Genomic DNA, 14237 nt, shown 5'->3' with positions numbered 1-14237 from the left:
TTCCGGTATTAGATGAAACGATACTTTATTCATGCTTTGTGTTTAAGAACTATGAAACTTAGTTTCTGATTTTTTTATACCATTAGGTCGAGTTCCAGATAACTTATTTATTTACTCTTAAAATTATGTGTACTTGCAATGTACAAATTCTCTTCGACATAGTTTATACGCAATTTCTACTTAGGTATCGTTTTCTTATCGGTTTATAAGAAGGCGATATGGATGGATTGAAATCCCTTTGGTTGGATCATAGTCGGTTTGATTTAACTCTATATTTCGTTGCTCTCTAACTTTTCCTTAAAGATACTGATTTAATCAAATTACTATATATTTATTGCGTGTCAAGCAATATGGTGTAGGATTTATAGCAAAGTTACTGTAATCGGAAGGCAAATCCTCTTATATTAAAAGCTAAATTCTGTATATCTCATCATATCCCCTTTTATTGGCAGTGATCTCGCAAATAATTCTATATTTTACCACAAAATCTCAATCAAATATTACATTTATAAATTAGCAATATTTGGATAGATTATTAACCATAAATTGTATAAAACTAATTACTTTAAATAACGTTTCTTCCATATAATCTTGTGATATCGATTATGTATATATATAAGTACCTTACTCAGACTATGCACAACCATCTTACAATCGATGAGGTCTGTTCACACTTTTCTGGTTGACTTGAATCGAGAGATACATGATCCTCACGTTTGTGTTAGCGTGATAACCAAATGGGTCACAATTACCAACACCATGCTCAAGAAAACAGCCATGGTGTTTATCGATCAGCACGTAATATATGTTATATATCATTCTTTATATGTCTTACTATTTCTAATCCTTATTCATATTAGAAGTTTTTGGTAAAATTGCTATATTTGATTAATATTTAGGTTTTTTTCTGAATAAGGGGTCCACTATAGAAGCAACTTTATACGAAGAGCTGGAACATTTGAACCATGTCACCATGAATGAAGGTGATTGGTTTGAAATAAGAAACTTCGAAGTAACGCATGCTTCTGGTTTGTTACGTTTGACCAAGAATCGATACCACATTGTAATGTCTACTTCTGCTAAGATCGTTCAAATTCAACCAAAAACACCGAGCAGCTACTTCTGTTTTTCAAATTTTATTGACATCGCCCGTGGTCTGGCCCATCCAATGTACTCTATAGGTATCAGTATCTAATTAGGTTCTTTAGTCTTAGTGTAATATATTCTGATAATATGGAATTATTAGCGATGTATTAATATTTCGTTCTATGTTTTTTATCTCTTAGATCTTTATGGAGCTTTGGTTGGTGTTGGGGATCTCCAGCATTATCAGGATGAAATTTATGGGGAGATACGGTATAAAATAAATTTCTCATTGATCAACCTCGGGTAAGCCTGTTTGTGTAAACATAAATACATATTTCCTATGAATTTCACAAATGCATCATTAGGGGATCGCAATATTTCCTCAATAGTATCGCTTTTAGGTACGACGAAATCAGGTGTGCTGTCTATGGAGACATGGCTATAGAGTTTTACCGTTTATGGAACTCAACAAGTAGTGCTGTTGTTCTATGTGCTTTGAGTTTTTGGCGTATTGAGAGGGAGGAAGGTAACTTGCAAGATTTTTTTCAACGTTTTTATTCTTTATTCTATTCACTTTAGTTTCAGTTAATAATGAAGTGATTCTTTTTATAGGTAGATTCAAGAATGTAACAAATATCGAAGGCATATCGAAAATACTAATTGAGCCTGACATTCCTGAAATCACAGCACTCCGAAAGAGGTTTTAACATACCCATTGTGATTCAATCGTTAATATTTTTGGTATTACGAAACATATATCACGGATCAGTTAACCTATTTTAAATACGTTATTTTATATGATTTTCTCAGGATTCCGCCGCCCCCGTTTTGAAGTCTTCTAAAATGATTCCAGGACAAAATCCATTTCTTTTTTTATCCAGTAATACTTTCGGAATGCTTTACATATATTTCATATTTTATGTACTTTTTATATGGTTTCCGCAATTTAAGACTTATATTTTCGGGGGATATTTATTAGTGGTTTTTATATTATGAAATATATTTACGTTACATGATTGTTAAATTAAAATTTATGTCTGATAGATAAGATGTTCTGTGGTCGTTAGTTGATAATGGTTCATCATTTTAATGTTTACCATTTATTCTCGGGATTTAACTGTTGTTATCTCCTTACTTCCACACGCCAATATAAATGTCCAAATACCACAAAATCATATTTATTCAATGTTAAAATGAACTATTTCTACCAATTCGGTAAATTAATTATTTTTAATTTCATTATGGTAAATAAACAGTTACAAAACTCTCACCCCGCGCAAGGCGCGGGTCTTATCCTAGTAACTTAATATATAGTCAACCTCCATAACCACTAAATCCTATTTTTAAAGACTTTTTCTTGGGTTCACCCCCTAGGGTGAACCTTTAGGTTCACCAACCAATAGAAAGTTGTTATTTTAAATCTAGTATCTTTTAATTAAGGAAACAAAAATAACTTGCCAAATTATATTATGCTTTTAAAATAAATAAAAAGATTAAATAAATAAAAATAACAATAGTTCTCAATAAAGATTATTTTAAAAAATATTTATTTATAAGATTTGGAGTTTAGTGTTTAAGATTTATAGTTTAGAATTTATCCAAATGTTTAGTGTTTTTCTAAGGGTTAGGGTTTACCCAAGAGTTTAGGGTTTATCCAAGGGTTTAGGGTTTAGGATTAGAGTTTAGGGTTTAGTGTTTTGTTGACAACATGTTTAGTGTTTTTTCCAAGGGTTTATGGTTTACCCAAGGGTTTAGGGTGTATGATTAGAGTTTAGGGTTTAGTATTAGAGTTTAGGGTTTAATATTAGAGTTTAGGGTTTAGTGTTTTGTTGACAACATTAATTTTTTTTTTAATTCGTTTTTATATACTGTTTTTATTTATTTTTAAATTTTATTTTGAAAAAAGAATATAATTTGACAAATTATTTATTTCCTTAATTAAAAGATACTGAATCTAAAATGATAAGTTTCTATTGGTGGGTGAACCTAAAGGTTCACTCTAGGGGGTGAACTCAAGAATAACTCATTTTTAAAGGCTATAAATATTGCAACATAAATGTACGAATATATATATATTTTTGTTTCATTTTCCTTACTCTTTTACTTCACCTATTAATTATCCTATATCTAATTCCAAAATCAATACTATTAATTCTTCAACATGTCTAATTGATATGGGTTAGGTCCAATTTAAAAAAGTGGCATCGAAATATAACTAACTAAAGTAACCGTATAGTAATAATAAGAAAACTGCATAACTTAATATATAGTCAACCTCCATAACCACTAAGTCCTATTTTTAAGGACTACAAATATTGCAACATAAATGTACGAATATATATATTTTTGTTTCATTTTCCTTACTCTTTTACTTCACCTATTAATTATCCTATATCTAATTCCAAAATCATAGTATTTATTTAACAACCAAAAATATTCAGGAATCAAAATATAACCGCCTTCTACATATACGATATGGACTAATATATACTGTATTTATGTATTTTTTCCTTACTCCTATTTTATAAAATATAGAAAGTGGATATGTATGTATACAGGTAGGTTTTCTATGAAAGGTTCATGTGCTTGAACTAAATTTTACAAAATATTAATAAATTTTAAGTATTTAAATGTCTATTGTAAATAATAAAATTAAATTTTAAATCTAAAATAATCTAAAAGTAAAACATAAAATTATAATTGATAATTGATAACAAAAATAAACTAATACCAAATCACAACAATTAGATTTGTTAATAATTAAAAATTACGTATTGGTTTAACCAGTGGTTCAACTGGTAACCGAGTTTTGAGTTTTAGCGGATTTCCATGGGTTTTACCGGGTTTCCGTGGGTTTTACCGAGTTTCGTGGGTTTTACCAGATTATTAAATAATGATGTTTTTCCTAAAAATCAAACCGAATTACATACCAGATCCACGGGTTTGCCGGTTTAATTGCGAATCCGGATCGGTTCCAAAATATTGTGTACAAGTGTATAGTTATATAACATCACAAATTCAATATAATTATCAAAACTTTTAACTAATAGTTTTTAAATATAGTAAATATGATTATAAATAAAACACAAATAAAAAAATTAAAAACAAAAAATATACCCGCCCTTCTGAAGGGCGGATCAGAATCTAGTACTCTATTACATTAATAACTCATTTATTCACTTACAAATTTGATCTTTTAATATTTAATGCCTAAAACATCCTCTAAATTGAAAAAGAGAAAATATATATGTACATTTTATTTGTTGTTTTGAATTATATTCATGTTTATATTTATATTTAGAAATAATGATAAAATAATACTTGCCTATTTTAAGTGAACTTTACAGATTTTTATTCTTTTCTAATCAATTATAACCACTTCATTTATTATATTTACGAAAAAATGACATCATTTATTACAGAAGTACAAAAAATAAGATTGTTTTTTCAATTTTTTATATTTTTTTACATTCATTTTCTCACTTTTTAACTATTTCATTAATTATATTTTCTATGATATTTTGACAGCATTGATTTTACATATTAACTATAACAAAACAACATATATGAAAGAAATTACTTTATTTGGGTATCAGTTTTTTTGAGTTTGAATTCATTCGGATATTACAAAATTTATGTGGGTTTTGAATCGAGTCATCTTAAGTCCAGATGAATTCAGTTATAATATATAGAAACCTACAAATATCTAAAAACTAATGTATTTGAAACCGGTTCGGAATTTTGTACCAAAAGTAACAATACTAACCGATTTGGTTTAGGTATTTTAAATTCAAATTAAACTTAACCTAAAAATAACAAAATAACCAAAAGTAATCATATTACCTATTTGATTTAGGTTTGATTATGATGTATATAAATCTAAAAATATAAAAATACTTATAATTAAATATATTATAATAAATATAAATATATAATACTAATTTTGAAAAAAAAATTATCAATTTATAAGAATGTGAGAATTAATCCGTGCGGGTCAATCTCTAGTATAAGTTTATTCCATAGATATTGCATTTCAACCCCATTGTTATATGTATGATTAACATTTGCTTAATATTAATAAATGAATTAATGAATGAAAAAAATTATTTGGGGTTTAGGGATTTATTGGTATCTCATTCTATACATCTAAAAATGCAAGCTTACAAATATATTAACATGAATATGAGCAAGTTTACGTTAGATATTAATTATTTTAAATAGAGCAGCATGTATGGTGGAACTTATGAATGGCTAAAAAATTGATATGGAAGAATGTATAGTTGTAATGTTGAAGTTTGCAAAGAATCGAAATCTGGTAACTTCGTTAAAATGTCTTTGTTGATGGAACTTGATGATCTGAATTTAAATGTACAATATTTTTTGTGCATATAGTGTTTAAGCAATGAAAAGAAAAGAGTATTATAGCAATTGAAGATGGTTTTAAATCAATTGGGGCTTCTATCTTTGGTGGTAAAGGGCTCACAACTATGAATTTCGTCATCTGGGTTTGAATCCCGGTTAGTGGAGAATTAACATTTTGGCATCGCCAGAGACAGAAGACCGACACGTGGAAACATGTAACTAGTCTGGACTATTTATATGAGGCTATGATACATCGGTATAATTCAAAGAAAAAGATGATTTTAAATCTTTACTTTATATATGTACAATAGGAGACACATGAAAAGTATACTTACACACGGTAAATTAAATACAGGTGGACAAAGATTGTACAAAATATTAAGATGGTTAATTAAAAAGCTTCTCCAAAAATATAAATTATTTAATTTAAATCTTAGGTTTTAAATAACTCAGTAGCAGTGGCATATAAATATTGTTATATAAATATTGTTGAAAGAGAAAAACACTTCAAAAAACCTTATATTTTAATAATATAGATGATTTGACATTTGAGTTTACAGTAAATTTATTTGATCTAGATTATGTTTGTCTAAATTTGTTATGTTGTTTTTACTCATTATCCTACAACTTATTTTCATGTTGTATTGTTTTTAAACACTTGCAGAGATTTATGATCTAAAAAATAAATTAGATAAAGTTGAATCTATTTTGGCTTCATATAATGTTATTACTGAGGGATAAAACATAACTGCAATTAATAAGAGAGCGTTGAAACTATTTTAGCATAATTGCAATTGATATGCATATGTAAGCCTGGGTAATCGGGGGACCAATCGGGTGTCTGCTCGGTTCCAATCAGGTGTCGGGTTTTCGGTTCTAGAAATACAACTCCATTCAGATATTTTAAAAATCCGGTTCGATCTCGGTTCGGGTTATAGTCGGGTTCGGTTTGGTTTTGGTAACACCAAAAAGTTCCAACTAAACCCGTTATGCATTCGGATATCGGCTCTTGATCGGGTTTCAGTTCTGAAACTATTAAAAATATCCAAACATGGACTAAATTTATTATGCATTCTTGACATGTTTTAATCGCCATGAATGCGAAGTAAACTAATGTTCGTTATGCATTGCCATTCTTGACTCATCCAGCAGTGACCAACTTTGAACCTTCGTTTTATTCACCCAAGTAACTAGATTGACCATCAGATGCACACTTAATTCTCCTAAGCGAAGTGAACTAATGCTCGTTATGCATTCTTGACTCATCCAAAAACATGTGACAAAGCAAGTTGTATGAATAGACAAATGCAAAGTAATAAAACATGTGACAAAGCAACTCTGTATACAAAAGAGGGAAAACAAAAGGGGGATCTTGGTGAATCGTAGGGATTTTGGAAAGTTTTGGTTGAGATTTTCGCAGAAAATCTTGGTGAATTTTGTTGTAATCGAAAGAGGGAAAACAAAAGAGGGCTAGGGTTGTGTCTTAGCGTCTTAATAATCCTCAGGTGTCGGATGTAATCAAATGGATGTCGGGTTTAAACCGAACCGAACCGAACACCATTACAACACAAAAACATCAACCGTTTGGTTTATTTAGAACATCCAAAACCGAACCAAATCGTTTTTATCGGACCGGTTTCTATTCGGTTGTTCGGTTGTCGCATTATCTGCCCAGTTACGAAGTCAAAAAAATGCTATCTTTCTTGTCTAATAGAACAAACACTAAGACCTTAATTGAGTCAGTCAAAATCAAATCTGTTTATCAAAGCGCTTCTCTGATTGTTCAAGACATCTAGTTGTCGGATTTTCTGCCCAGGCCTATGCACATGTGTTTAACTCGGAAATCATTTGTTTCATTAACCCACCAAGTTGATCCGCATCAATTATCGTAGTATTGAACACATAGAGGAGGTTGATCAAAAAAAAAAAGAACACATAGAGGAGGATCAAAGAATACTAAAAAAGGTCACAAAGTTATTATAGAAAAAGTTGGTTAAATCAAAGTGTTCAATAATATGATAAATCAATGTGGTTGTTAGGATTTAAACCTTGCTTAATGCTTTAAACATAGATTGAAATGAATATCAAAAGCTCTTTCCTTTATTCATTCAAAGAAAACTGTTTCTCAAAAACAACAATAGAGATTACAAGCCAATGATTAACACAAACCCCTAACACCCTAATTTCTTAATCTCTTGTTATCTCTTTCTTATGCTCTTGCTTTCTCTCGGATGACCCTAAAGCCATGACACCACCTCCTTTATATATAACATATCGCCATCAACTAACGTAACGTTTCCTTTTTGTTTATGCAGGATATCTTGTTTTGGGCTGGAGTGGACCAAAACAGAATTGGAATTTGAGCTTATTATTCTACAATCTCCACCATAGGCCCACATTACGATTTTTCTTCAAGTCACCACCTTGACGTTATCGACGCCGCGTTCCTTCTTCTTCCTCTTTGATCTGAAAATTGATCTGAGCCGGTGAACACTTCGCCGAGTTTCTTAACTGAAGAACAGCCTTTCTCTTGAAGCCATGAGAATTCTATTCTCCTCCTCTCTTTGGAGGCCAAACCTTCACAGCCCATGATCAGCATGACGAACAAGTAATTCGATGACAACTTCGCTGAATTGCTTCGCCGCCGAATCACTACTCCTCCTCCTTGTCTTTGCCGTGTGTCACTCTTGAAGATTAAACCATAATTGCTATTCTCTCTCATCTCCTTTTCACTAAGAATCCTTAAGACAATGATGACGTCTCATCAACAAATCCTACCGTCGACGACTCATGTAGAACGTACGCTGCTACTCTGTCTTCAACCTTCCTCGTCTTGATTCCAGAGATCAATTCAACTACCCAAATCTCCAGCTCGTTTTCTGCAAACTCCGACCTTACCTCTAAATATTCTTCATTGTGAGAACTAGTAATTCTCAAAGAAGCTCGCGATTTCTTCTTTTACTGATAATTAACAAAGTTCTCATTTTGAATGTTTCAGGTGGTTGATCCATGGCTCAACCTTGTCGGATTACTGCAGCACTCTGGTAAGCTTTCTCTGATGATTTGAGTTTTCTTGGAGACCTCTTACATATTCCCTTTGAGATCGTATAGACTTAATCTCCTTTTGACTTTGACAGTGAGATGTGATTCTTCAACCGGCATATTTCTTTCATGTGTTTCCCGTTATCCGTTTCTCCTGCTTGCTCAAACTTCGTTCTTCAGCTTCTCGGTAAATTCATTTCCACCCTTTTAGCTGTTTTAAAAAAAAAAACGTTTCTGATGTCCTGTGATCTGTTTCTTCTTTGGCCAGCCTAGGTACTCGTCTCCCTTCAGCCTTTCTTGTCGTTTAAGACGTTCTCTCAGGTGACCCTTTAGAGACTCCTCCGTTACTCCGACGAAACCATGAACCTGTTTCCCTTCAACTTCCTTGTAAAGTTATCCACTTCTCTTTACATGTTTTAAGTTGACGATTGTGATGTTAAACTCATCCAGTGATCTTGTTGTGCTTTATTTTTCAATTGAGATACTCGTCTCCCTTCAGTTTTCCTCTGTGATTGCTCTCCACTGCAGTAGCTGTTTAAGACTTTTTCTCATGTTCCTCATCCGTTTCTTCAGAGCATTTGAGTGAATTTTTCTTGTGTCTTAGCTGCTCCACCTTGAGCTAAAACCTCTGCCTCGCAGCTATGCTCAAATGTAACTTTCTTTAAACTCCACCTCCTTGAGTTTTCCATTATCAATATAAACCCGAAACTGACTTGTTTCTTCTCATCTGTCTCTGCGAGCTTGAGACAGCGTTGATAATGGAGTTACCTGGAGCGTCTCCCTTCTTAAGCGATCAAGGAACAGCAGCGAACCTGAAACTCCGGCCCAGATACTGCTTTACTTTGAGAATCTTCTTGATTATTGGTATGGATCTTAGATACTGTTACATCTCCTTTAACTCTATCTCCGAAGATACCATGCTCCACTTTTGATCCTTGTTTTCCAATTCCTTTTTCATATCAAGCTCTTCAGATGCAGCCATAATGTGTGCTAAGAAATCACCATCTTTTTGCCTTACTTCTTTTGCAAAAAAAACATCATCCGTTGAAGATTCTGTCTGAGATTCTTCACTGCTCTCTTTAGACTCATTTTTTCTGTTGAAAAAGAGTCTCCACCTTGAGCTGATGCGTCTTTTGTTTCAAAACCGTACGGAGTAGGTCCCTGAATCAGATTTGTAGAAAACGTCACCTTCTTTGACTTCTTCTTTCTGATTTCTTTCTCCACTCTAGGCAAGTCTTCTTACTCTTAGCAATTGTACCTTGTAGATAATAAACTCCATCTTGATATTTTCCTGATATCACCTTCTTATTATCTTTATAGAAGTGCACCGTGAAATTGCTTCCTCTATAACTGCAACCTGGTTTTTCTAACATCCCATAGGAAATTAAATTTCTACTCACCTCCGGAATGTACCTAACACCCGTGAGTATCACTTCAGAGCCATCTGAATTCTGAATCTTTGTTTTCCCAATTCCTTTGATGTCACATTGAGTGTTATTCGCCGTTAACACTGAACCACCATTGAACTCTTTGAGATCAAACATTACCTCCTTGTTTGATGTACTATGATAAGAACATCCAGAATCCATGATCCATTCTTGCTTAGTGTTTTGCACACTAGCTGTTAACACTAACGATTGCTTCGGCTCTGTAGCAATATTTGCAGATTCTCTATGTCTCCTTTCAGGACATTCTTTTTTCGAGTGTCCTTCTTCTCCACAGATAAAACAACCTGTTTTGCTTTTATCGAACCTTTGCCTTGACTTAGATCTGCTTATGCCGTTAGTTCTTCCTCTGTCACCCTTTTTCTCTGATCTGCCCCTTGACTCCACGTACAAACGCTCTGCATCAAACCTGGATTTATTCAACAATCCCTTCTCCTTTAACTCCACTTCCTTGGAGTATGCTGAATTAATCACGTCGTTCATGGTTAGAGTTTCTTTTGCAGTCCTGTACTTGAGTGTGTCAACTAGTGAATCAAATTGTTGGGGCAAGCTAGATAGAACTTGAATTGCATGGTCTTCATCGCTGATGGTGATGTTAAGACTTGAAAGATCTGATACTAGCTTGAGAAAAGTATCTAGGTTTTCTTCGATGCTCTTGTGATCATCCATCTTGAAGCTTGCAAACCTTTGCTTCATGTAGATCCTATTAGGAAGTGTCTTTGTTTGGTAATCTCTTTCCAAAGCCTTCCAAACCCCTAATGTAGTTGTTTCCTTCATCATCTTACGCATAACCAAATTTCCTAGGCTCATGCATATTAGATTCTTTGCCTTCTTGTCCTTCAAAGGATCTACCTTGACGTCCGATTTATCTTCGTCTTTCTCCTTGTCCGTTTCAGAAGTCGTTTCTGAAACTTCCTGAATGGTTGAATCTAACCCTAGAAGCTCCAACTGCATTATCATCTTGTACTTCCATAACCCGAAATCTCCTTTTCCATCAAACCTCTCAATCTCGAACTTGAACTTTTTCGGTATCGATTCCATATCTCCTCCTAGCACTTGCAATCAAACCTGGATTGCTCTGATACCACTTGTTAGGATTTGAACATTGCTTAGTGCTTTAAACTTAGATTGAAATCAATATCAAAAACTCTTCTCTTTATTCACTCAAAGAAAATTGTTTCTCAAGAATAACAATAGAGATTACAAGCCAATGATTAACACAAAACTCTAACACCCTAATTGCTTCTCTTGTTATCTTTTTTTTTTTTCATCAAAACAGAAAAACGTTTCCTTTTTGTTTATACAGGATATCTTGTTTTGGATTGGAGTGGACCAAGATAGAATTAGAATTTGGGCTTATTATTCTACAGCGGTCAATGTCACTTTTTCACTTAGTCCTGTTTACCCAATCAAGGTCGCAAATAACAGTTTACGCAAACTCATGTCCATGTATACACATCCTTCTTTTAAAATTGCTTTGGAGATTCTTCAATTTCTCATCTGTTTTTCTTGTCAAATCCTCCTACCGTGGTATACTAGTTTACTATATATGACCTATTAAAACTGAAATTATTTAATTTATCCTACCAAAACTGTAATGATTTAAGAATATATCGAACGAGAATTTATTTCTCTGCCTTTGACATTGCCATACACCTGACCCAGAGTTCCAAAAATAATTATAAGAGGGAAAAGCATTTTTTTTGTTTTTGTTTTTGAACTGAAGGAAAAACATTTTCTTAAAGGACATATAAAACACAAAGAGAAGAACATGACAATATTACATTATTACACACGGGAGGAAAAGACAAACTCGAAAGCCAACGATTATACCAAGAGCTATGAACTTTATTGGTGATGAGAGACACAAAATTTCAAAGGTAAACAAAACATAGAAATCTTTTTTTGATATTTCTTTTGGTAATACACCATTGCCCATTTCAAAAACCCAAGATCTTAGATGCAAAAAACGATCTCGGGAAAAAAGTCGTATAGAAAAAAAGGCAAAAGTAAATTTCCAAAAAGAAAATCATTTTATTTTAGTTGAAAAATAAAATATTTGAAAACCTTGAATAATAGGAAAATAAAATAAAATAAAGAGTACTATACTGCTTCAGGCCATTCAATGACACTCTCCAACGACGGTCTCCACCTCCGACATAATTTTCGGCGAGACTTCTCTTCCTCTGCCGCCGCAGCCGCAGCTTCTCCGGCCACTCTCTCCGCCTCAAGTTCTCTTAGAAAATCTCCAAAAGAAGCCAACGTGGCATCTCCTCCTTTAGCTGCACCGTCTGCGTTAAGCTGGAAAAGTATGAGTTTCTCTAACTCATCTCTCGTTATAACAATCTTCACTTTGCGATCTTTCCCTTTGTAATCCTTTTTCGCTACCACTTCTTCAAATCGATCATCTTCTTCAGCAACATTTGCAATCTTCTTCCCAACTAAACAGTTTCCCATTACGATCAACTTTGATGGAGTTTTAGAAAAAGGGCTTTTTCTTCTTGTGGAATTATACCCACACAAAAAAAAAATAAAGAAGGAAAGAAAGGAAACTTGGGATATGCCCAAGAAAAAAAAACCTTTCTTCTTTTGTTTTCTGTGTGCTCCGATTTGGAATTCATGGAGCCATTGTGGTATATATATAATATGAAGGAGAGAGAGAGACACACATAGATCATTGACTCCTATAGTAAGGCTGCTAAGTTGGGTGATCCTTTTGAAGGTATAATTGTTGAACTACAATACAATTGATATTTTCATTGCGGTATAAATATAGTATATACATTTTAGAAAAAATAAAAATAAAAATAGTATTTTTAGTAGGAAGTACGTAGTTACACTAACTGTGGTGCGTGTAAGAGCTGGTGGTCTTTTTTGACGTTTTTCCAAGTAGCGTTTCAAGGTCTTTTGTCTTTGTATCTTAGTTTTAGTGGTGGTTTCTGGTCATGCAAGTTTCACATGGTTAACAGCTGCTGGAGTTGGTGTAGTTTGACCTCTCGATTGTTTCTGATGTTGCTGGTTCTATTATGGCTTGGTGATATTCCCTTCAGGGTTGGGACTGCTCAAGACATTTGTTATTTAGGTCAGCTCCATTGATATCGAATTCTTCTGGAAATGTGGAAGGAATAGACTTGTGGACATATATGGGTTTTAGGCTCTGTTTATGTCTTTGTTTTATTTTGTTTGGTTTATGTTTTTTGTCTTTAATTTCTTATCGACATTATGTATCTCAACTTTCTTCGAGTTAAAAAAAAAAAAACACTAACTGTGGTGCGATCAAAATAAGAACAATACTTAGGTTTAATCCTAGGGTGAACTTTTTAAATTCGCCTCACCTCTATTAGCTAATCAAATCGCCACGTATGATTAATGACAAAAATATTAAATACATTTTTTAAAAGCCAAATTTTTTTTTAAATGTCATATTTAACAAAACTAATACCGCAAACTAAACTCTAAATCCAAACCGTAACCCTAAACCCAAACTATATACCCTAAATCCAAATCTTAAGCCCTAAACCCAAACCATATATCCTAAACTCTAGACTCTATACCCTAAAATAAAATTCTATATCCTAAACCCAGACACTAAATTCAAACACTATACTCTAAAATCAAACTCTATACCCTAGAACCAAGCTCTAAACCCTAAACCCAAACCTTTGGGTTTAGAATTTACAGTTTAGATTTAGAATTTAGCATTTTGATTTTAGGGTATAGTGTTTGGGTTTAGGGCTTAGGTTTGGGTTTAGGGTATAGGATTTGGGTTTAGGGTTACAGTTTGGGTTTAGGGTTATGATTTGGATCTAGGATTTAGTTTTCGGTATTAATTTTGTTAGAATTGATATTTAAAAGATTTTTTGGCTTTTTAAAAATGTATTTAATATTTTTTGTCATTAATGTTACGTGGCAATTTGATTGACTAATAGAAGTGAGGTGAATTTAAAAAGTTCACTCCAGAGATGAATGTAAGTATTGTTCTCAAAATAACCATTTTCTTTTTTTGATCGAATATATAACCATTTTCAATGTGGTGCGATCAAAATAACCATTTTCAATGTGGCTTTAAATCATCATTAGAAACTGTTGAACTTTATATTATACTTTTTTATAATATACTCCATATATTATATAAATTTCATCATTTGAGGGCATCGGCAGACTGGACATCGGACCAATACAACTTTCCGGGGTACACCGGAGAAACATGAAACCCAAGGTTACATGTGATTAAGTTAAGCAAAATACACAGATTTTCAACAGAGATATACTGTGGATAAATCTGACAACTACATAGATCAA

General features: G+C 32.8%; 1 protein-coding gene and 1 long non-coding RNA gene across 11 annotated transcripts; one reads left to right on the top strand and one right to left on the bottom strand.

Moving 5' to 3' along the window:
* Nucleotides 1-7684: 7684 nt before the first annotated feature.
* LOC130503498 (uncharacterized) lies at nucleotides 7685-13200 on the top strand. Of its 10 annotated transcripts, none has more exons than XR_008940844.1 (6): nucleotides 7688-8364; nucleotides 8447-8492; nucleotides 8586-8677; nucleotides 8759-8877; nucleotides 8972-9354; nucleotides 11242-11421. It is a non-coding gene; the product is annotated as an uncharacterized LOC130503498 (long non-coding RNA). The 10 variants fall into 10 exon arrangements; XR_008940850.1 differs by lacking the exon at nucleotides 11242-11421 and adding an exon at nucleotides 9463-9812 and having other exon boundaries at nucleotides 7689-8364; nucleotides 8759-9141; nucleotides 9241-9354; XR_008940848.1 differs by having other exon boundaries at nucleotides 7690-8364; nucleotides 8759-9141; nucleotides 9237-9354.
* Nucleotides 11642-12561, bottom strand: LOC108829857 (uncharacterized). The gene has a single exon (XM_018603449.2). The coding sequence runs from the start codon at nucleotides 12390-12392 to the stop codon at nucleotides 12039-12041; it is 354 nt and encodes a 117-aa protein (XP_018458951.1). The 5' UTR covers nucleotides 12393-12561; the 3' UTR covers nucleotides 11642-12038.
* Nucleotides 13201-14237: the final 1037 nt, after the last annotated feature.

This window comes from Raphanus sativus, chromosome 2 (genome assembly GCF_000801105.2).
Source record: "Raphanus sativus cultivar WK10039 chromosome 2, ASM80110v3, whole genome shotgun sequence".
In the NCBI taxonomy this organism is placed as follows: domain Eukaryota; kingdom Viridiplantae; phylum Streptophyta; class Magnoliopsida; order Brassicales; family Brassicaceae; genus Raphanus; species Raphanus sativus.
The sequence above is the reverse complement of the archived record's forward strand: the minus strand, read 5'-3'. Positions and strand labels throughout refer to the sequence as shown.

Bases quoted from the DNA above. Each gene is read 5' to 3' on its own strand.
- LOC108829857 (XM_018603449.2), bottom strand. From the start codon at position 12,392: ATGGGAAACTGTTTAGTTGGGAAGAAGATTGCAAATGTTGCTGAAGAA.